This window comes from Corythoichthys intestinalis, chromosome 17 (genome assembly GCF_030265065.1).
Source record: "Corythoichthys intestinalis isolate RoL2023-P3 chromosome 17, ASM3026506v1, whole genome shotgun sequence".
Taxonomy (NCBI): domain Eukaryota; kingdom Metazoa; phylum Chordata; class Actinopteri; order Syngnathiformes; family Syngnathidae; genus Corythoichthys; species Corythoichthys intestinalis.
The window spans coordinates 37,825,004-37,847,304 of NC_080411.1; the positions used below are offsets into that span (position 1 = coordinate 37,825,004).

A 22,301-nucleotide genomic window follows, 5' to 3' on the forward strand; every position below is an offset into this window, starting at 1 on the left:
ATTTCCAATACAAAAACTCCAACACACACGTTAGGTGAAATAGAACGCTGTCTTTGTTGTAGCCTAGTTGTACGTAAACTATCCAGCATGCGTGTGTACTGTCATTGTGCACGCCTTAAAACGCGCAAGCATGACAAATTTGGACCAAAACTGCCGTTTTTGAATCGGAAAAATTTGTTTAAGATCCTCAGCACCCCCTGCAGCACCACCCCTAGCAGATCGTTTGCGACAGTATACATAAAACATAAAAATAAACGTTTTATTTTCCATTTTAAAATAGATTGTTTTTCTCTTAAATGATTGTATCGAACAATATTGTAGATTGATATTCTTGTGAGACATTCGTTATTGTGAGCCTTGAATGGCAAACCGTTGCATATCAGGCATGCACCGTTTAGCTGATCCTGTGAATGTTAATGGCCATTTTGCCTTAATATACTCTGATGACATTTATGGTATTATGACGTTGTATGCTTGAGGAGCTTAAAGTCCAGTCGTTATCTTTTATTTAGAAAGATAAGTAAAAGGCAGTAAATATGAGCTCCAGGTGTTTCCAGTGAGAACATGCGTTAGATCATGCTCATAGCTGCCAATGCGGTGGAAGAAGATTGACAATCTCCAAATGAAGACCCTGACCTTCATCTTGGCTTTGTTTCTGCACTCGGGTAAGAATTTGGTCAAATGATTTGGAAAGTGGGATTTTAGCAGGTTTATTTGCTCAAATAAAAGTTGAAAATTATTCACAATCATTCAACGTGTTTAGCTTGGAGCTAGTAGCCAATTTGAAACAGGCATAACACATAGGTCAACTTTTTGAGATAGAACATGTTTTGTTGCTTGCTGATTTTTATACAGTATTTTTGTCAGGTAACTGCAACAACAATAATAAAACACAATTTATCAAATTAACAACACTCCAGATGAACAATATTAAGAACACCTGGACCGTCTAGAGAAAAACACTTAATGCAAGAGTTATGTCCGAAAATCTGTATGACTGCATTTACCTGGATTTGTCCAATGTGATCTGTTGCCTCATGTTTGATTTAGAAACCTTTGGATGGATAGGTGGCATTTTGACCGAGTTAATATGGTTGCTTTACCTGTGGCCTTTGAGCCTGCTGCAAAGATCTGTGCCATAAACTCTGATTGTGATGAAATTTGATGATACATCAAATGACAAAGATGTAATAGAAGTAGAGGTGTGTAGAGTAGCCAAATATTTTACTCAAGTAAGAGTAGCGTTATTTCAGAATAATATTACTCAAGTAAAAGTAGTTGTCCAAAAAAATGTACTCAAGTACAAGTAAAAAAGTATTTAGTGAAAAGAATACTCAAGTAATGAGTAACATTATAATTGCTTAAGATGTGTTTTTTTGTGTGTTTTTTTTAACAATATTTTTTTTTTCAGCACCAAGTTATCTATATTATTTGTTATCATTACACTGTACAATAACATATTACATAACCTCATTAAGCCAAAGGGAAAAAAACAAAACATTGAATTGCGGCGAGAGAAAAAAACATCTACAGAAATTAAGCATTATTCGTCCAAAGAGCAGGAGTGCGCTCTAGTGGAGAAAATATATTTCCCATTATGAAACTAAAAGGATCATATCTCTGTTTTTCCATGGTCAATCAGAGAGTCATATGACGGCATATCAAATACTTAATTTTTTAAAGACGCCACGTGATTGAACAGGCTGGCGTGATCATAGAACGGCAAGCTTGATGTCAAGCAACATTGGTATAGCGGAATCGTGATTATTGTTGCGACGTCTCTTTAGTGAAACTGGTAGAGCCACTGTTGGCGTCTCCGGCAAAAAAAAAAATCTCATATTTAGAATAAAGAGGAAGAATTTAAAATCTACTCAAGTAAAACTAAAAAGTATGGCTTTGTAAAACTATTTTTAGAAGTACAATTTTCCCAAAAAGTTACTCAAGTAAATGTAATGCTTTACTAGCCACCTCTGAATAGAAGCAATATTGATTTAAAAGTAAAATAACACTGGAACCACAGTATAGAAATTGACCACAAAAACTAAATCTTTTCATGATTCTGTTTATTGGCTGTCCAAACCTTAGCATCTTTTGTTTTTTCCTCTTCTATACCACAGCTACTTCTCATCCGTGTCTTGGCCCTGAAAAGAGTTGTGACTTTGTGTGTGACTGTTCGGATTGCACTGATGAACAGAACTGCGGTATGTTCTCAACATTTATCTGATTTCCTTTTTTGAGTCATGGGTGAGCTGGAACGTATCCCTTTTGGATTTGTGTGATAATTGATCACTAGTCAATTAATTAATCAATTAAAATTATTAACGCTCACATTCAAATGTTTAGAGAGTTTTGACTTTTCTGTGTTGGTGCTTTCTTAAGATAGGGTGACACATGTTAAGCGGCTTAAACTCCTAAAGGTTCTTTGCAATTTGGTCTAGCGCCATCAGTAGCACTGGAAGGGTCATTATCATTAAACAACCGTATTGGAATCTGTATCAGAGGCCCAAAAACGGTATTGGTGCAGCCCAACTAGTATATAGTAAAGACTGAATGATTCAATAGTTGTCAAGGAAGGACTTTGAATTGGAAGGTAATTGCTATGTCAATATAACTGACAACAAAGCACTTTAAAGCAAATAGTTGTATTCAAACTGCATATAATAGTTGTATAAACATATTGTTTGACAGTGTACAGTAATTCTGTTTTCAAGGCTACAACGGGAAGGATTTCCAGTGTGACTTTGAGGACACAGGAATATGTGGATGGAAGGACGAGTCCTCGAATACAGCATACAGATGGGAACGGCGTCAGAGAGGTGACAGACTGCCAGACAGCGGGCCGTCCTCTGACTTTACGAGTGGGACTGCCTCAGGTATCATTAAATGTCAAGGGAAATTAAACTTTTACACTTAGTCATGACCAATGTTACCTCTAATTTTTCATGTGTCTGAGCGGACACACAAGCTCCCTGAGCACATTGCGGACCACTGTGAGCAACATCAGATGTGTTCGCTGTGGCCACACAGCAGTATAACGTCTGTTCAATACCCTGGATTATAGCAAGTTACATGGCTTAATAAAAAAATGAAATTACAGTAGCAATTTGCATTTGTTTACTTTTAATATAATTGATTCGGCCCACTTAAAATGAAAAAGACAAAAATCTCGTTGTTCGTTAGATGTGTACTATGTTATATGTGAGATTCCTGCTTTAACCATAGAAGGAGTCCTGCTTTGGCCTGGGTAAGGCCCAGTTGTGGCATGGGTGAGTTAATAAAAAAAACATAATGAACAACCACAACGGGAGTGTATGAAACTCCCACATTAAAACCGTTCAGACAATAAGGACACTCAAGAACCCTATTCTCCTTGTCTAAGCATCTACACTGCAAAAACACTTCCTTAAAACGAGTTAAATTCCCTAAATCTACTAGAAATAAATGAAATTATCTGCCAGTGCTTCGAGTAAATTTAACTTGCTTAGATTTCTTGAAATAAAAAAATAGCTAGTTGAAAATAAGCTTAACAGACTTGTTTTAAGCAACACATTAGTATAGTAAATATTTTTTAAAAAGCTTGTTTGTCAGAAATGTTCTTAATTCAAGAATAGATATTGTTCAAAACATTTGAAAGCAAATTTTTCTTGATATAGGTGAAAAATTACCAACCTTTAGATATATATGGTTTAATAACAACAGACAGCAATATTTACTTAACGAAAGTAAATAATCCAATGCATTAATCTGTTAACTAGTCTTTAACACTCAAAACAAGATGGAGAAAGTGATTTGACTAGATTTAAGAAAAATTACCTGATTAAGACGCTATAAATATGCTGTGTATACAGGTTTAAAAACAAAATAAAAAAACACTCAATATCACCACTTGTTCTTCTATTTGCACATACTCTGACTGCCATCTCATCCTAAACTTTTGTTTTAGATTTTCTTTTGCACTGAGTATGTGCAAGCCGTGTGCGATCGCACATGTGCGCTGCTTAGAGGGAACATTGTTCATGACTTTTTTAATCCATGCTTAAGTTATTTAATTGAGTCACTCAAAATCTCTTCCTCAATATATTTCAATCATGCTAAGGTTTACAAATTAAAAAAAAAAAAAGAATAAATTCTGTATTTTTCTGCAATTTTAAATGGTAAACATGGTATATACAGTATTTTTTAAATTTAATAAATGCTATATGTAGGACAATGTAATGCACATTATTCTGTAAAACTTGTGATTCACACAGGTTGGTTTATGGGTGTAACGGAGGTTAAGCCCGAAGGTGTCAAAACTGCTGTCCTTGTGTCACCTAAGATCCAAGAGTCATCACCTACATGTCGCCTTCGTCTTAGATATTTTTTGTGGGACTCGGGTAAGTACCGTAATATTCGGACAATAATGCGCTACTTTTTTCCCTCATTTTGAAACTCGCGGTTAATAGTCCAGTGCGGCTTATTTGTTGATTTATTTGAGTTAATAGTTAACCCTTTCTTTGACACTGGCGTCATATGAATGCTTATGACAGATGTCATTAAGTATCATCCAGCAAATTATGTCACTAATTCCATTTATGTCCAGCTTGGATCATTTACATCTATTCAAAAGTGAGACAATTTGCCGGATGACACAACATCTCTCATAAGTATTCATTAATCCTAATAGCAATGTCATGTCATAATTCTGATGGTCTTACGACAGTTTTATGGCGCCACTGTCAAATAAAGTGTTAAAGAATACCAGAGCGCAGAACATGAATGTTGATTGTTATTTACATCTGCAGCGCTGTAATGCATGCTAGGAGGCATGTTGGACGACAACAGTGTTGACATCAGGTGGCAGCAGAGGTTTACAGTCTCCCCCTAGGGAGCAGTGATGGCCAAATGAAGCTTCTTAAAGCAATGAAGCTTTGCAGCAATTTGGTTCAAAGCTTCATGATGGGTCATTTGGTCTTATGACATTTTTATGATGCTGGTGTCAAATAAAGTGTTACCGGTTAATATCTTTTGGTGTAAATATACCATAATACAGTGAGGACAGCTGCAGCTTATAGTCCAGTGCGGCTTATCGATGAACAAATGTCGTTTTCATGTCAAATTTGGTGGGTGGAGGCTTCTTGTCAGGTGCGCCCTTTAGTTTGAAAATTACGGTAGTTATTTTTTTCTCAAACCATAGACGTTTCGATTTGCAGTGTGCACGTGATATGATCAAATCAACTCAAGTATTATAAGTTTATGTCCTCTGTCCACAGGTGAAACAGGACTTTGGTTTTCTCCATTGTCAGCCTCTGTTCTTCATCAAGACTCTCAAAAGGCCATCGTGTGGCGCCCTGAAGCCACTAGTTTCCGAGGATGGCGGGAGGCCACCATCTTTCTGGGCCGGATTGCGTCACCCTTTCAAATCTATCTTACCTCGGACCGCCTTAAGGGGCGAAGAGGAGATGTTGCTGTGGACCAACTAGAGTTTCTGGACTGTGCTTTACCCAGTAAGCACAAAATATTTCTGTTTATTGTTTTGAAAACTGTATTAAATGGCTTCCGTCAGTTTCCTTTAATTGACTGACATTCCAGGGCATACCCCATCTCTTGCCTAAATTACTTTTCAAAGGGAAGAAGGAAGGTTAGTAAAATGTCAAGGGCTGTGAAAATTCAACTACACAAATCGAAGAACTCATGATTGTCACCATAAAGCACGACCACAAAAGTAAAGACGATAGACACATATCAAATTCGATACCTGTTTTGTATTTGATCTCATGTGATTTTAACTGTCTTAATTCTGTGATTAGTGAGACTTATTAATCCTTTCAGAGACAGTTGTCATAATAGTAGACTGCTATTAAGAAGTTGACTCGTAAGACCCTTAACCTTTTACAGAGCAAGTTATAATTTTATTTAAAAAAAACTTTTTTTAGACACTTAAGACCTTTAACCCTTGATAGGGCAAGCGGCTGTTTTTGGTCATTTAAAAAAAACTTATTAGCAACAGTTATTATTAATCATGATTGTACTTTATTATATATATATATATTTTTTTGTAATTATCATATACATCAATCCAGTGGTACCAATACAGTGTTACCTTGACATACGATTGTTTCGACACACGATCTTTTTGACATCCGACGTAAAATTTGACTCACCATTTGTTTTTACATCCGACGACATGCTCGAAATACAACGATTTACGACAGCGTCGCAGTTTGTTTTCCCGCATATGGACACATGGCGGATTTTTTTGTGAGACAAATCAACATGGGTTCCAAAATTGTTAGTGCAGGGGGTAAAAAAAAAGGAAAAAGGGGAGGCTTACCATTGAAGTGAAGATGAAAGTGATAGAAAAATATGAGCGTAGTGTGCGCGTCCGTGAAATGGCTCGACAATACAGCCGTAGCATATCTATGATCTCGACGGTCCTCCTCCGTCCTCCGTTCACCGGTCTTTATAAGTTAAGGTGACAGTTCTAGCTGTGGTAACATCGCCAAAAAATCGGCAGCTTCGTCAGGTTTATTTATTACAGAACTTGTGCAACACAAAATGCCTACTGTCCTCCGCAGCTGAACAAAGTGAAAGTAAAAAGTCCCTCTCTCACTCTGTCATCTCAGCCACACAGTGCGTTCAGGTACAACACGCAAAATACATCCGTGAAATTAGAACCCGATTTGTTACATTATTACAGGTAGTATTATTATTACTGTTATTACATTATTACCGTATTGGCCCGAATATAAGACGGTGTTTTTTGCATTGAAATAAGATTGAAAAAGAGGGGGTCGTCTTTTATTCGCGGTCTAGACATTATACCCATTCACAACGCTAGATGACACCAGATATCATTGAAGCGATGTTCTGATATGACAGATCTCAGCTACTCTCCCCATTCACGACGCTAGATGGCGCTAGATATCATTGAAGCGATGTTCTGTCATGACAGATATTAGCTACTAGTTTAACCAGTTTGCATTATTGTATTGCAATGTTTTTCCTTATTCAGATTTGTTTCAAGACTACAGTTACAGTTAGACTTCACTTTGATGGTTAATGCAGTTATTGCAATTTTGCTGTTTTACCACAATAGATTGGTTTATTTACATTTCAAAAACCAGAAGCCATTCATTTAAGAATGTGATTGCACTTTAGTTTACATATTCAAATGTTCAGATATTAAGATTTGAATGAGGAAAAATAACATGCTTTTTCTCTCAAATATATTGTTTATATAATTATTTTAAGTTTATTATAATTATTTGTTTCAGATGTTCTGTAATTATTTTCTGTATGAAAATTAATTTGGTGTTCAAATAGTCTTTTTTCAAACTTGAGTCTTGAAAAAGAGGGGGTCGTCTTATAATCAGGGCCGTCTTATATTCGGGCCAATACGGTATTATGATTTTTTAATATATTTTGTTTTTCTCTGTGCAATTGCTTTTTGCAATCATACCAGCAGCATTTATTAAGGATTTAGTGTAGGTTTTCGGGCTGTGGAACGAATTACTGGAATTATAATGTGTTCTTAAAGGGAAATCCTGCTCGACATACGACCATTTCGACTTACAAACAAGGTCCTGGAACAAATTAACTTCGTATGTCGAGGTACCACTGTACAATGTTGGTAAAAGCTAAATTATTGAAATTAAAATGAGGAAAAACAGAAATACTCTACACTCTTGTTACGGCCCCAGGTAACACTCTAAAGTAGATTTTTTTGTATCATAGTAATTAACTCATTGTCATTGATGATGATAGACATCTAATTCATGTTTCAGTGCCATTGACGTGCTAGACTGGGAGGGGCAAATGAATTAACGTTCATTCACCCCTCCCAGTCAAAATAGATTGGAAGTCTAGCGCCGTCAATGGCAGACAATAAGTTAAATGAGTGCTCTGCATGAAGTGATTAATTAACAACAATTTGGAAATTTATACAAAATACAGTGATCCCTCGCTACTTCGTGCTTCAAACTTCACGCCCTCAGTCCATCGTGGATGTTTTTTTCAATCAAAAAAAATATATTTGTAGATGAGCTGTCCCGGGCCGATCACAAAGTCTCACTCTCGCTCCCTCCCTCCCTCCCTCCCTCCCTCCCTCTCCCTGCTGCGGCACTGCACTGGAGCTGCTTATTAAAGTTAACGATGTTGACAGGTGGTTATGCTTGATCTTCCCAGAGAAGCGGACTTCAAACGCACCGCATGTGTCAATCATCGTTTAACTTGTTAAACAGTTGCTGTGGCAACTCACTGTGTGTAAGTGAGAGGATTTGAGAAGACTCTATGAAATGTTGCGAGTGCTGCCTTGGAACAGACAGACTCTGTGTGCATATGCGCGGGCGGGAGGGATAAGGAGCGCGCTGGAATGAGTGTGTGTGTAGCGACATATGAGGCAGCCGTACGTGTTGTGTTTGCAGCAATCAACACGAAATGTTAAATGTTAAAAGTGATCCTGAGTACTCCAAGAGTCACAGCCAAGGGAGTTAGCATTTAATGAAGCCAAGCATTTTTCTACTACAGTACATTATTCATGTTTAAAAATAATTCAGTGGGACAGTAACATGTTTAAAAGTTATCATAATTACAATTCAATTACATTTAAATTGCTTACACTTGCTGATACATCATTGGAAAGCTTAAAGTCTAAAATTTTTGAGGGAAGAAAAATTTGAACAGGAGGGCATTTAAATAAAAATAATAATTTTAAACAGCAAAACCCTAACTGGAGGTGAGAGCACGCAAGAGCAGAATTAAGATGATTTATTTTGATTTTGATGATTTTAAGAGATATTATCACATAAACATGGTAATATAACAAGGGTCGCGATGCAGAAATCGCAGACATAAAGGAGTGGTTGAGATGTTTTTTCATATATTTACCCTTTTAAACTTTTTTTTTTTTTTCAGTTTTTCTTTGTTTGGATCGATTATTTATCATCTAACATATCGGGGAAAACGCGACAGTAACAAAAAAAATACAATGAAGCAATAGTTATGAGGTAGATATCAGTGACTTTTTTACGGACGAATTTTTTCATTGTGACGTTATTTGTTTAAAAGTTTAATTATTCTAAGCTAAAAATGACAGACATTTTGAATAAGAAACATAATTACTTACCTTATTTTTATGGCTGTGTTGAAACAAAAGCGTTGCGCGACATCTGTAAATGGGCCATGTACATATGGCGGAAAACACAGATAAGACTGAAAAAGTAGTTTCTGCTCTTGCACTGCTCTTTTAAGGAAACTTCTTTATTTTAAGCCAAAACAACTGTTGTGTTTGATAGAACAATATGTCTATATGCTGCAATATGAGATTCATGGCGCATTAAAAAAGAGAAATGACTTTAAAAAATTATTCACTCATATATTTTAACTTTTAAACAAATTACGTCACAATGAAAAAAAATGGTGTCTGTCAAAAAGTCACGGATATCTACCTCCTAACTATCGCTTAATTGTAATATTTTTCTTACTGTCGCAATTTCTCCGATATGTTAGATGATAAATAATCGATCCAAACAAAAAAAAAATTGAAAAAAAACCGTTGAAAAGAGTAAATATATGATAAAGAACATCTTGACCACTCCTTGATGTCTGCAATTTCTGCATCGCGACCCTTGTTACATTACCTTGTTTCACCCATAAAATCCCCCATAAATCCAGCTGTGGCCATTCACAGCTGTGTTTTGACACTCAGTGATACATGCTACATGGAGTTTTTGGATCGAAACAAGGTAAGTACGTGATAATATCTCGTTAAAGTCATGGCGTCTTTAATTCTGCTCTTGTTTGCTCTCACCTCCAGATAGGGTTTTGCTGTTTAATTTTTTTTTTTTCTAAGTGCCCTCCTGTTCAAAATGTTTCTTCCCCCAGAAAATTGAGATTTTAAGCTTTCCAATGATGTATCACACGAGCATATCGGACAATTTTGAAATTTGGCCAAATTGGGGGTCTCAGAGCGGAACTTCACGTCACCTGAGTGTTTTCCGCCATATTTAAACGAGGGATCACAGTAGTTAATAATGAACCAGACAGTAAAGCTTTCTTTAGTTTTTTTTCCCCATCTCCTTATTTCTCCAGTGCCCCTACCTGGCAAAGAGTGTCCAGCTGAAATGCTGGAATGTAAACGTGGGGGCTGTGTTGACCAACGTCAGGTGTGTGATGGCACTGATGACTGTGGTGATGGGACCGATGAGGAGAACTGTGGTGAGTAATGTCAAACAATGGCAAGTGTGCTCAAACTGTTAATGCCTTTAAATCAGCGCTAAAAACGCTATTGTTTACTACAGCACATTCATAACTGTCTATATTTTTCAAATTTCAAGCTACTTGCTTTTTTTTTGTTTTTTTGTTTTATTTCTATTTCAGATTTCAATTATTCTTTTAAGCCACTTGATGATTTAATGAGATTTTTATGCATAATTTTATTTCCTGTTTCAATTATCTTTCTTCTTAACTTTCCTTTTGATTCATTGTGATTTTTTTTCCCGAATCATTTTATCTCTGCCTGTGGATCTTCATGTGATGTAAAGCACTTTGAATTGCCATGTGTTGAAGTGTGCTATACAAATAAAGTTGCCTTGCCTTTGCCTTGCCCTATGGCAGTGCACCCCATTTTAAAATATCAGTTTTTAGAAAATTAGGTTTAAACAACATGACTTTTTTCATTGCAGTAAAGCATGGATTATAATTCTCCAATTTACATTTGTGTTAGATTTTCATAAAAGAGAGTGTTCTCTTCATTGAAAAAAAACTGCATACATATGGCTCAGTAAGTGGACACTCCATCGATGTTTAAGTCAACTGGAAGGAAGACTCCTGTTTCCCTTTGATTTGAAATAAAAAAACAAACAATCCAAACTACTATACATGTCATTATCATGAATATCTCGTAGTGTTAATCCCAGTATACAATGATCATCAATCAAAATAGTAATGTTTTTCATGTTTTTTTATGCATGCAGAGGGATATCAGCGCTGTGACTTTGAGAATGATGTATGTGATTGGGACCTCAGGTCATTATCCACATTAAAATGGGTAAGGACAAATCAGGAAAACATCTCCATCTCAGATCCTCGGAAAGGACCTGGACGGGATCATTCCACCAACAGCGCATCAGGTATGACCAATTCTAACTTAAATATTTGACCTTATTTTTGCTCCAGAATGCCATATGCTGCTTCTAAGGTGATATACAAAAATTCCAACTTTTAAAATCTACTACCGCAATTTTCGGACTATAAACCGCTACATTTTCTCCCTTACTGTGAATCCTGCTGTTTATAGTCCAGTGTGGCTTATTTGTTGGTTTATCTTGGTTAAAAGGTAGCACTTTATTGGACAGTGGCGTCATAAGACTGTCATAAGTATGACATGACACTGTCATGGGCATGAATGAAAGCTTATAACAGATGTCGATGATTAAGTATCATCAAGCAAATTTTGTTTCCAACTCCATTTATGTCCAGCTCGGATCTTTTACATCCATTCAAAAGTGAGATAATTTGCCGGATGACACTAAATGACATCTTTCATAAGCATTCATTAATGCTCATGACGGTGTCATGTCATAATTGTAGCTGTCCCTCGATCCAAAAAGACGAAGTAGTCTCGACTGATGCTCCAGTTTCTTTTATTTTTCTCTCCACTCTCGTTCGCACCATAAGCACCTGGTTCACCTGGTGCACCGTGAAAACTAGACAATTTTACATACAAAAAATATTATGAGCAAACAAAATTAACATACATTCAAAAACAAACCATAAAATATTCAATTATAATTCACTATCTAATACCTTATTTCGCCGACCAAGGGTGCTAAAACAATATGACCTGGTCTGCAGCTTTAATGGACACTCTGAGAAAATGTACAATGGGCGCCATTAGACAAACAAAAGGCAGGCAAAAACGTGCTTAAAACAAATGAATAGAGCACCTAATGTGACACTATATTAACAAAATATTTGTTATATGTTAAATAAAAATTACCTTGAACGATTTTGGATTTATCATTTATCTCTTCACTCGCCTCTAGAACTTTCCCTTTTGCCGTCTTGTGCAACGTACGGCTGCAACGAGCGGTGGCTCCCGCATTCTGAAGCTCTGGCCTTTCTCCTCATTACTTCTACTTCGTGCAGATAAACTAGGGAAGCCTGCGCAACGTTGCCACCCTATGGCGCTTATGGGAATTGCACGAAATAATGATACAGAATGAACAAGCAGACATATATGGATAATTAAATTCAAAACAAATTAACTTTTGAACTTTTAAAGATTATATTAAATTATATTACATTGGAATGCAGATTAGCTGCATTTACACTCCCACCAAATCCTGCTTTGAACAATTTAAATGCTTCATGCAGGATTTTAAACTCTAATCTGCAACTGATTTTACCTTGTACTTTTACGCTAATAAGTGTGAGTGAGGTAACAGTTCTATTCGCTCTCGAGGAGAAGCACTAACTTTTGAATTCGCCTCTCTATAATCGAAGGTTCGGATGAATGATCCAGAATTCTCAATTTGTGCTCTCCAATTGGGCCATCTGGGTTTGTCCTCGTCTTTGATGGCAGGTCTTGATATGGTAGTGGGCAAGAATCAGCTTGATGACATTGCTGTCCTTTGGAAGGATGATGGGGCATTTTCGTTCCAGACTCAGTGTTGACTTCTTTAACCTTCCACCATCACAGAGTAGATTTCTCCGCAGGATTGGGTCGAGACGGGAAAGAGCTCTCGAGCTTAGTAGATATTCTCCTCTCTGGATCATCTTCAGCTCCTTGGGAAAAGCTTGCTGCTGGACGAGCTTGAGGATGATTTTAGCAGCTCTTTCTGTATCTGTGACAGTCACCAGCTCTCTGTGTGGTTCTTTGGACTCTAGTCTCTTGATTCTTGTGACTACTTTCAAGAGTTTCATCAACAAAGAGATCCGACTTAGACGGTTGAGGAGGACGACACTATCGTTGGACTTAGTATTACATGCTAGAGCTACCTTAACTTCTGAGTCACCGCAGCCTTTGCAGCTGGCATCGGCAAAGTGATGCAGTCCTGTTCTAATGATGGCACTAAAGTTCTGTGGGTGATAGCATTGTGGAATTACAACTTCTTGTAGCTTCTCGAGACAGAGTTTCCACTTCTCCCACCGTGATTTGAAGTCATTTGGGAGTGGGTCGGACTTCAGCTTCCTCTTCCGACATTGAAGTGGGATGGTGGCAAGCTTCTTGTTGTTTGAAAGAGATGATGGAGAATAATTTTTGAAAGGTAGAAGCATCTCTAAGTGTCTATCCTTCTGCCTAATTTTCTTGCTGAGGAACTGTCCTAAGTTAACATCTTGCGACATATATTTCTCGCAGTTTCTCTCGCTAAAATCTAGCTCAAGGGCTTTCAATTCATCCATGACTGGTGAGGTTGGGATTTCTTTTACAGCAATTCTGTGGACGTAGCTGGTCCTTCCTTGTTTTTCGTGATGCAGATTGGATGGTCCTACAATGCTCCAACCGAGCTCTGTCCGCTGTGCAAACGGTTTGTCTCCTCCACCTATGACAGATTCAATTGGGGCTAGTGCTGCTGGGCAGTTTGATCCAATTAGCAGTCCTACCTCACAATCTTGGAGTGTCGGTATCTGGTTTGTCAGATGCTGTAGGTGAGACCACTGCTGGGCTGTCTCTTTTGTCGGGATGTATGACTTATCCACGGGAATAAAGCTCCGTGAGAAGGCTTGGTTTATTTGGATAGGCTTTCCGGAAAGGAGTGCTCGAACCTGCAGCCCACTGACACACTTACTTGGCAAGACAGTGTCAACGGCAGTCATGGTGCTAAGTTTTAACGTCGTTGGTTGGGCTGACTCTACATTCAAGTTGTCGAGCAGATCTTCTAGGATAAAGGTTGCGTCGCTCTGCTGGTCGAGTATAGCATAGGTAAGAACTTCTCGCTGAGGCTCTAGTGATGATGACACCAAAACCGGGACTATGCTGGAGGTGGCGGGTACATACTGTACTGAAGTGTGAGAGTGCACCACGTGGGCTTCTTGACCAAGAGTTTTGTCTACAGGAGGTGTGTCATTCTTCATCTCTCCTGTTTTCCTTTGCTTCCTCTCTTCATGCATGCATGTGGGGTGTCGCCCATGACAGACGCTGCAGATATGTCGTCTTTGACAGTTCTTGCTGGAGTGCCCCTTCCTCAAGCATCCGAAACAAAGGTTGTTCTCATGTATGAAGGCCCTCTTTTCTTCTAAGCTCTTTGATGCAAAGGTTGGGCACCAAGCAATACCATGAGTTTCATTTTTACAAGCGATGCATGGTGGTTTTGGCTTAAGCATCTCTTGGGGCTCATTTATGGGTTCCTTTATCTGTGCAGTTGTACTAAGGGCTCTGGTCCTCTGCGGTGTTCTCGTCTCGTTAGCCTTTGCATTCATGAAGAAGGGAGCGGTGATGGGGTTACAGACAATCCGGACCTCTTTGTTCAGGAAGTCTATGAAGTGTGCCAGATTTGGATAACTGTTAGACTTGTCTAGCTCTTCCACCACGACTCTGCTCCATTTTCGCACGATCCACTCTGGCAGTTTTTGGAGTAGTTTCTGGTTCTCCTCACAGTCGTTTAGGATTGAAAGTCCTTTAACATGAGGTAGAGCAGCTACACAACCTTGCAGAAAGTCTGTGAATTCTCTCAGGGATATTGGATCGGTAGCACTGATCTTCGGCCATTTGGAACGTTTGTCTCTAAAGGCCTTTTGCACTATAAATGGGTTACCATACCTTTCTTCTAGAACCTTCCAAGCTCCCTGGTATCCATCTTCTGAGGTCTTGTAGAAGAACCCTTCCACTGCCTTTAGAGCCTCTCCAGAGAGATAGGTTTTTAGGTAAAACATTTTCTCTGCCGTAGGTATGGGTTTCTGGTCGATGAGTGCCATGAAGGTTGTCTTCCAGTCGACATACTTGATAGGATCACCAGTAAATTTGTTGGTTCAGGCACAGGTAGGCGGTTTATACTGAGAGAGCTCGCGATCGCCTGAGCTAGGCTGATGGCCTCCACAGGTGTAGCTGTTTGAGAGGGTGCTTGTTGAGGTTGGAAGGAAGTTGCATTTGGGTTTAGCATGTGATTCTTCTCTTGGTGAGCTGTATTTATTTCAAATTGTCTTTCATAATCACTTCCAAAACTGTCATACGCTTTTACCCGCACTGCTGCTATCCGGACTTCCTTCTCTGCTTGTATTCGCGCTAGCATTGTTCGTTCCTGTTCTAGCTTCTTGTGCCTCTCAGCTCTTCTCCTCTCAACTTCAGCTAACCTGGCTGCTTCCTCTACCTTTATTGCCGCCTCTGCCACCTTCAATTCACTTTCTAGTTGAATGATCTTTGCTTGTTGAGCCTGGATGTCTTCGATTGCTTTAACCTGTTCCCTCTTAGCAGCAAGCTCTGCTTCTGCCTCTAAACGCTGACTAGAATGAGATGATGAGTTGGAACATGGCTGGCTTTCAGATTGCTCTGAAATTACGGTCTCAGTCTCTGTAAGGCCAAATACAGATCCATACTCTTCTTTGTTCAGCACCATTCTTACTCGTTGTTTCTCTAGCTCTTCATTATATCTCCCTTCACGTGGCTGCATTCGCATATTGACAAGGGTGGTTATTTCTTCAGTTAAAGTGTTGCAGGCGTCCATTTTGTTGGCGATCACAGGTGTCGTAGCATGGTTACGCGTGATGGGTTCATATTGTTGACATACTGTTCTGTGTCTTATTTCAATTTCCCTTCTGATATTGCCTAGCTCTTCAGGAGAGCATAAGGATTTTAGTGTCGCTCTACTTTGTTTTGCTGTCTGCTTCCAGGAGTCATATGCCTTAATGAAGGCCTTCTCACGTTTTTGGGTCTCTTGATGGAGGAATTCTCGACCTTTCTCAGTAAGAGTGCGTTGGCGCCCATCAGGCCTTTCTTGATGTACCTCTGGGTATTGACTAAATGTACTGGTATTGGGCATCTCTAACCCCGTTTCGATTGCAGTCTCTATACTGGGGTCAAATTCTTTCTGCTCTAGAGATTGGGTTGCTTCTTCCTCGTGGAGCGACATACTGTTGCTATGCCTAGCTTGTTTTTACGAACAACACTAAACTGACCGGACAATTAATCAACAATATGTTATTAAACACGCTTATGTTCTTAGTAAGAACCGAACCAGGTCAAAATATATGACTATAAGTTTTGAGAGCTTAATTATAAGCTTATTACACTTCTACAACCCTTTGATGACAAGAAATTATCAAAAATATGGAATAATGTGGCAAGTTATCTCAAGCAATAATCAAATGCAATCACAATATTATACCCTTGAAGTGCTATAACATTTTCTAAACAGGAAAAGATTTTAAATATTTACATTGGTCACTTCAAATATGACATGAGATATAACAACTGCTAAGTAGATGTGTTGAGTCAATACGTGAAAGAGGGATTCTTAAAAAGATCCATCAATAAAGTCTCTCAAACTCAACATGAAGGTGAAGTTGAATCTTCTTCCAGTGTTACTTTATATTGTGTGGCAATATGACCAGGAGTTCATTTGTGATGCTACAGTTGAACAATGTCACCTGATCACTGGACTGGCTTCAAGAGATGTCTTTGTTGACTTAGCTGGGATGTGGATGCGATAAGTTTTCACTGTAGCTGTCCCTCGGTCCAAAAAGACGAAGTAGTCTCGACTGATGCTCCAGTTTCTTTTATTTTTCTCTCCACTCTCGTTCGCACCATAAGCACCTGGTTCACCTGGTGCACCGTGAAAACTAGACAATTTTACATACAAAAAATATTATGAGCAAACAAAATTAACATACATTCACAAACAAACCATAAAATATTCAATTATAATTCACTATCTAATACCTTATTTCGCCGACCAAGGGTGCTAAAACAATATGACCTGGTCTGCAGCTTTAATGGACACTCTGAGAAAATGTACAATGGGCGCCATTAGACAAACAAAAGGCAGGCAAAAACGTGCTTAAAACAAATGAATAGAGCACCTAATGTGACACTATATTAACAAAATATTTGTTATATGTTAAATAAAAATTACCTTGAACGATTTTGGATTTATCATTTATCTCTTCACTCGCCTCTAGAACTTTCCCTTTTGCCGTCTTGTGCAACGTACGGCTGCAACGAGCGGTGGCTCCCGCATTCTGAAGCTCTGGCCTTTCTCCTCATTACTTCTACTTCGTGCAGATAAACTAGGGAAGCCTGCGCAACGTTGCCACCCTATGGCGCTTATGGGAATTGCACGAAATAATGATACAGAATGAACAAGCAGACATATATGGATAATTAAATTCAAAACAAATTAACTTTTGAACTTTTAAAGATTATATTAAATTATATTACATTGGAATGCAGATTAGCTGCATTTACAATAATTATGACGGTGTTATGACAGTCTTATGACACCGCTGTCAAATGAAGTGTTACCGATTAATATCTTTTGGTGTAAATAGCCCATAATACAGTGTAGACACCAGCGGTTTATAGTCTGGTGCGGCTTATCTATGAAAAAATGCTGGTTCCGTGTTAAATTTGGTGTTTGGCGGCTTACGACCAGGTGCGCCTTAAAGTCCGAAAATTACAGCATACTTGGACAATTACCTATAACTTTTACAGGTCACTTCTTGTATGTCACTGTTCCTGATGGAGGGTTCCAAAAGGATTGGGCAGCTTTCCAAAGCCCTCGCTTAGAACCCACCAATAGTAGTCATCCTTGCAAGGCATGTTTGCTTTTATAGCTTAGATTCATACTGTGATTAAATCATTGTTAAAACAATGCCATACCTGTCAAGTTGTAGGGTTTCGGCGTAATTTGTACAAGTGAGCACTGATTTTTTAAATGTGTACGTTCAAAATTCGTACGTTTTTCGTGCATTACGTTTTTTTGTTTTCCGTATCGGCAACGAGACAATGTGCGTTACTATGCGTTACTACGTTGGTTGAATGACGCGAGAAAAGTCAGCGACTCGGAGGGGGAAGAGTGTTTGTTGTCACGCTGTAGCTAACGCGATGCTAGGCTAGGTGGCTCCAATATTTCCTGACTGCCGAAAGCCTACAATCTACGCCTAGATATCACATGCATATAGAACTACAGTGGGGCAAATGAGTATTTAGTCAACCACTAATTGTGCAAGTTCTCCCACTTGAAAATATTAGAAAGGCCTGTAATTGTCAACATGGGTAAACCTCAACCATGGGAGACAGAATGTGGAAAAAAAACAGAAAATCACATTGTTTGATTTTTAAAGAATGTATTTGCAAATCATGGTAAAAAATAAGTATTTGGTCAATACTAAACGTTCATCTCAATACTTTGTTATGTACCCTTTGTTGGCAATAAAAGAGGCCAAACGTTTTCTGTAACTCTTCACAAGCTTTTCACACACTGTTGCTGGTATTTTGGCCCATTCCTCCTCTTCACCCCGTGGCGTCAAAATGATAACAAGAACGGTGAGCAAAAATCCCAGAACCACACGGGGGGCCCTAGTGAATGACCTACAGAGAGCTGGGACCACAGTAACAAAGGCTACTATCAGTAACACAATGCGCCACCAGGGACTCAAATCCTGCACTGCCAGACGTGTCCCCCTGCTGAAGAAAGTACACGTCCAGGCCCGTCTGCAGTTCGCTAGAGAGCATTTGGATGATCCAGAAGAGGACTGGGAGAATGTGTTATGGTCAGATGAAACCAAAATACAACTTTTTGGTAGAAACACAGGTTCTCGTGTTTGGAGGAGAAAGAATACTGTGTTGCACCATACCCAGTGTGGACCATGGGGGTGGAAACATCATGCTTTGGGGCTGTTTTTCTGCATAGGGACCACGACGACTGATCTGTGTAAAGGAAAGAATGAATGGGGCCATGTATCGAGAGATTTTGAGAGAAAATCTCCTTCCATCAGCAAGGGCACTGAAGATGAGACGTGGCTGGGTCTTTCAGCATGACAATGATCCCAAACACACAGCCAGGGCAACAAAGGAGTGGCTTCGTAAGAAGCATTTCAAGGTCCTGGAGTGGCCTAGCCAGTCTCCAGATCTCAACCCCATTGAAAATCTGTGAAGGGAGTACAAAGTCCTTGTCGCCCAACAACAGCCCCAAAACATCACTGCTCTACAGGAGATCGGTCAAAATACCAGCAACAGTGTGTGAAAAGCTTGTGAAAAGTTACAGAAAACGTTGGGCCGCCGTTATTACCAACAAAGGGTGCATAACAAAATATTGAGATGAACTTTTGGTATTGACCAAATACTTATTTTCCACCATGATTTGCAAATAAATTCTTTAAAAATCAAACAATGTTATTTTCTGTTTTTTTTTCCCACATTCTGTCTGTCATGGTTGAGGTTTACCCATGTTGACAATTACAGGCGTCTCTAATATTTTCAAGTGGGAGAACTTGCACAATTAGTGGTTGACTAAATAATTATTTGCCCCACTGTACATGCGAAATGACAAACTCGGCGTAAACAGCCACCGTTTTAAAGTAGTAGACTTCTCAGAAAGGCTCTGTTGTTCCTCGCGAATCTAAATAACTTTTTATCTAAAATACTCCTAAATCGGCAAAATCTTTAAATGATATAACAGTTTTAAAACTTTCACATGTCGAAAGTAGACAGAAGGGAACTAATGCAAAAACGGGAGCAATTTTAACAACTTTAATAGTTGATTCACAACATTAAATGACTTCCAAACATGGCAAAGGTTGCTATGTTTTTTGTTTGTTTGTTTGTTTGTTTGTTTTTTAAATGAAAAAAAAAACACAAAACATAAAAGGTAACACCAGTTACTTTGCCAAGTAACTAACTACTCTTACATCCAGATAACCGAGTTACTAACTCAATTACTTTTTGGGAGAAGTAATTTGTAACTGTAATTAATTACTTTTTAAAAGTAAGATTAACAACACTGGTCATAAAGATGAAGTCTGCAGAAAGAAAAGCGGAGATATTATTTGCCAGTTTGTCGCCGAACACAATTTGCCCGCAACTATTGCTGATCACTTCCCAGAATTAGCAAAAGAAATGTTCCCTGACTCAAAGATTGCATCAGTAAGTTAGTTTTATCAATTGGCCTTTTTAATTTCTAATTTAACACACTTACGAACTACCTTCAAGTCGAACTGAATTGCGAGCTGAAGTGCAGCCATCAAAAGACATGATAGAAATTGCCAAAAGTGCTACATACAATAACAAATGTCACTGTTAGATTTTAGTAATCATGATGTAGTTGAAGATATTGATTGTACTTTGATTGCACCAGGTTATATGTTACAATATTACCAATAAATTCATATTATTTTAAAAATTGAGTTTTATTTTTGTTTCATATTGCACGCTATATACAACGTTGTAAGATTAGTCACCAGTTTGTAAGGGCATACGGCACTATTTGTAAGATCGCCAACTGCCTCGGGTTGACAGGTATGCAATGCTGTCTTGTCAGTTAATTAATTTAAGTAACGTCTCAACTTTCGTCTGTAGATGGTTATGTACACACACCAGTTTGGGCCAAGGTCTGGTGGTTTGACAGTTCTGGTGGCTGATAAGAGCATCTCCCCAGTGTGGAAGCGGGGCGGCGCTCTGGGTGATGTTTGGGTAAAGGCTGAAGTGGAAATTGTAACTAACTCTACTTTTCAAGTGAGTAGCCTAAGCCCAGACAAACATGACAAATACTGTATTGCTTTTTTTTTTTTTTTTTTTTTTTTTATTATTACCCAAATAATCTTCTCCTAGACAGCTAGTCTTGTATTTATTTGAATTAAAACATACTGCCCGAAACTCTCGTGAGGATAAGTGGCACAGAAGATGAATGAATGAATAGAACTTGCAGTTGCTTATCTATGATACATTTTCCAATTCATTACCAATAATTATACTCTCATTTTAAAGATTCTTGTAATGGCAGCAATCAGAGAACTTGCATACGGAGGTATCGCTGTCGATGACATTGTGCTATCTCCTGAATGCCGCCGATCAAATGGTAATGACAACAAAAGGGATTTTCATGGTTCCGCACCACCAAATTTTAGCACAGTAGTTTGAGTAAACGTCAGTTTCCCTTTCTTTTTTAGACACTGTTTGGATCGAAGAGTTCCCAAAATCTCCCAAGAACCCCTGTACAGTGCCTGAAAAGATGTGTGACTTTCACATAGATTGTAAAGGAGCAGAAGATGAAGCCGTTTGTGGTGAGTTTCTTGAACCTGTTTGCTTGAATTTACTTGCAAACAAACTAATTTAAATGGGAACTATGTGTCATCTTATTGCATAAGTCTGCCATTTAGAGTCCACACCCAGGGAACCACATTACGTACTTTTTTTTTTCAAGCTACTTCCTTCTGAGATGATATAAAAAGCTTGCTATTATTCGCCTGTACTTACCAAAAGCTGCACTTAACAAACTAGTTTGCATTTTAATAATTTCTGTATGGTTACTATATCCCCTGCAGGCGTTTAAGGAGGGGGTATCTAAGGGCTCATAAGTACTATAAATAAGTATTTTCAATTAATGGAATTAGGTGGTATGTCCAAAAAGAGGACTATTTCTTTAGATTATTAAAGAGGCCCTTAACTCATTTTCCAACTTTCCAACTATTTTGAACTGATCCATGCATAAGATGGGTCACAAAGGGAGTGTGTCCTGGTTGAAGTGTGTTACCAGAGTAGTTTTTCATTTGATTGCAATCTCCTTTGCAAGTTAAAGCCTTTTGCAGAGGGTAGGTTTTGAAATTGATGACAGTGTGATGTCACACCATGCCTCATTATACAAGTATGCCCTCTGCTATCAGGAGTGCTGAGCACTGAGAAAAGGCATCTGGAGGTTGCCACTTCCTGGTTAAAAAAGGTGCCGCATTAAGTGTATTAATGTAAGTGTGTATTTGCTGTGGTTTAGTGCAATTATTTGGTCGCACGACCAATTGCCCCTTGCCACTGTTCTTCGTCTAAACCGCTGAGTGGCACCAGTCTCGGTGTCAATCAAAAGTCAGTCATCTTCTCTGCTCCTCGATCGACTCCCCCCCTCCCATGATGTGTCAGTCACAGACACACCCACTCCACTGACTGCCAATCAGAGCAAAGAGTATGCAAATTAGCTCCAATAAGCTGTATATTAATGAACAACAACATTTTCCAGAACGGCTAAGAATAGGACCAACTAAAATGGCCTAAAAAAATAACAATCTGGTGACTTTCAATGCAAATTGTCATAAAAACTAAGACTGTTCGATTCATTGATTTTTAATCGAAATCAACTTTTCTGGTTAAAACGATTGTTCAAATCGATACGTTCGAT

At 38.5% G+C, this 22,301-nt stretch overlaps 1 protein-coding gene across 1 annotated transcript in view; it reads left to right on the forward strand.

Annotated features, from left to right (window-relative positions):
* The first annotated feature begins 613 nt into the window (after positions 1-613).
* The window catches only part of mamdc4 (MAM domain containing 4), a 51,481-nt gene continuing 29,793 nt past the window's right edge, over positions 614-22,301 (forward strand). The window contains exons 1-11 of the mRNA XM_057818338.1: positions 614-665; positions 2,118-2,201; positions 2,712-2,873; positions 4,251-4,376; positions 5,253-5,486; positions 10,072-10,197; positions 10,956-11,111; positions 17,630-17,733; positions 20,495-20,650; positions 20,903-20,993; positions 21,085-21,198. Coding sequence (XP_057674321.1) covers positions 623-665; positions 2,118-2,201; positions 2,712-2,873; positions 4,251-4,376; positions 5,253-5,486; positions 10,072-10,197; positions 10,956-11,111; positions 17,630-17,733; positions 20,495-20,650; positions 20,903-20,993; positions 21,085-21,198 — 1,396 coding nt within the window. The 5' untranslated portion in view covers positions 614-622. The remainder of the gene's footprint in view (positions 666-2,117; positions 2,202-2,711; positions 2,874-4,250; positions 4,377-5,252; positions 5,487-10,071; positions 10,198-10,955; positions 11,112-17,629; positions 17,734-20,494; positions 20,651-20,902; positions 20,994-21,084; positions 21,199-22,301) is intronic.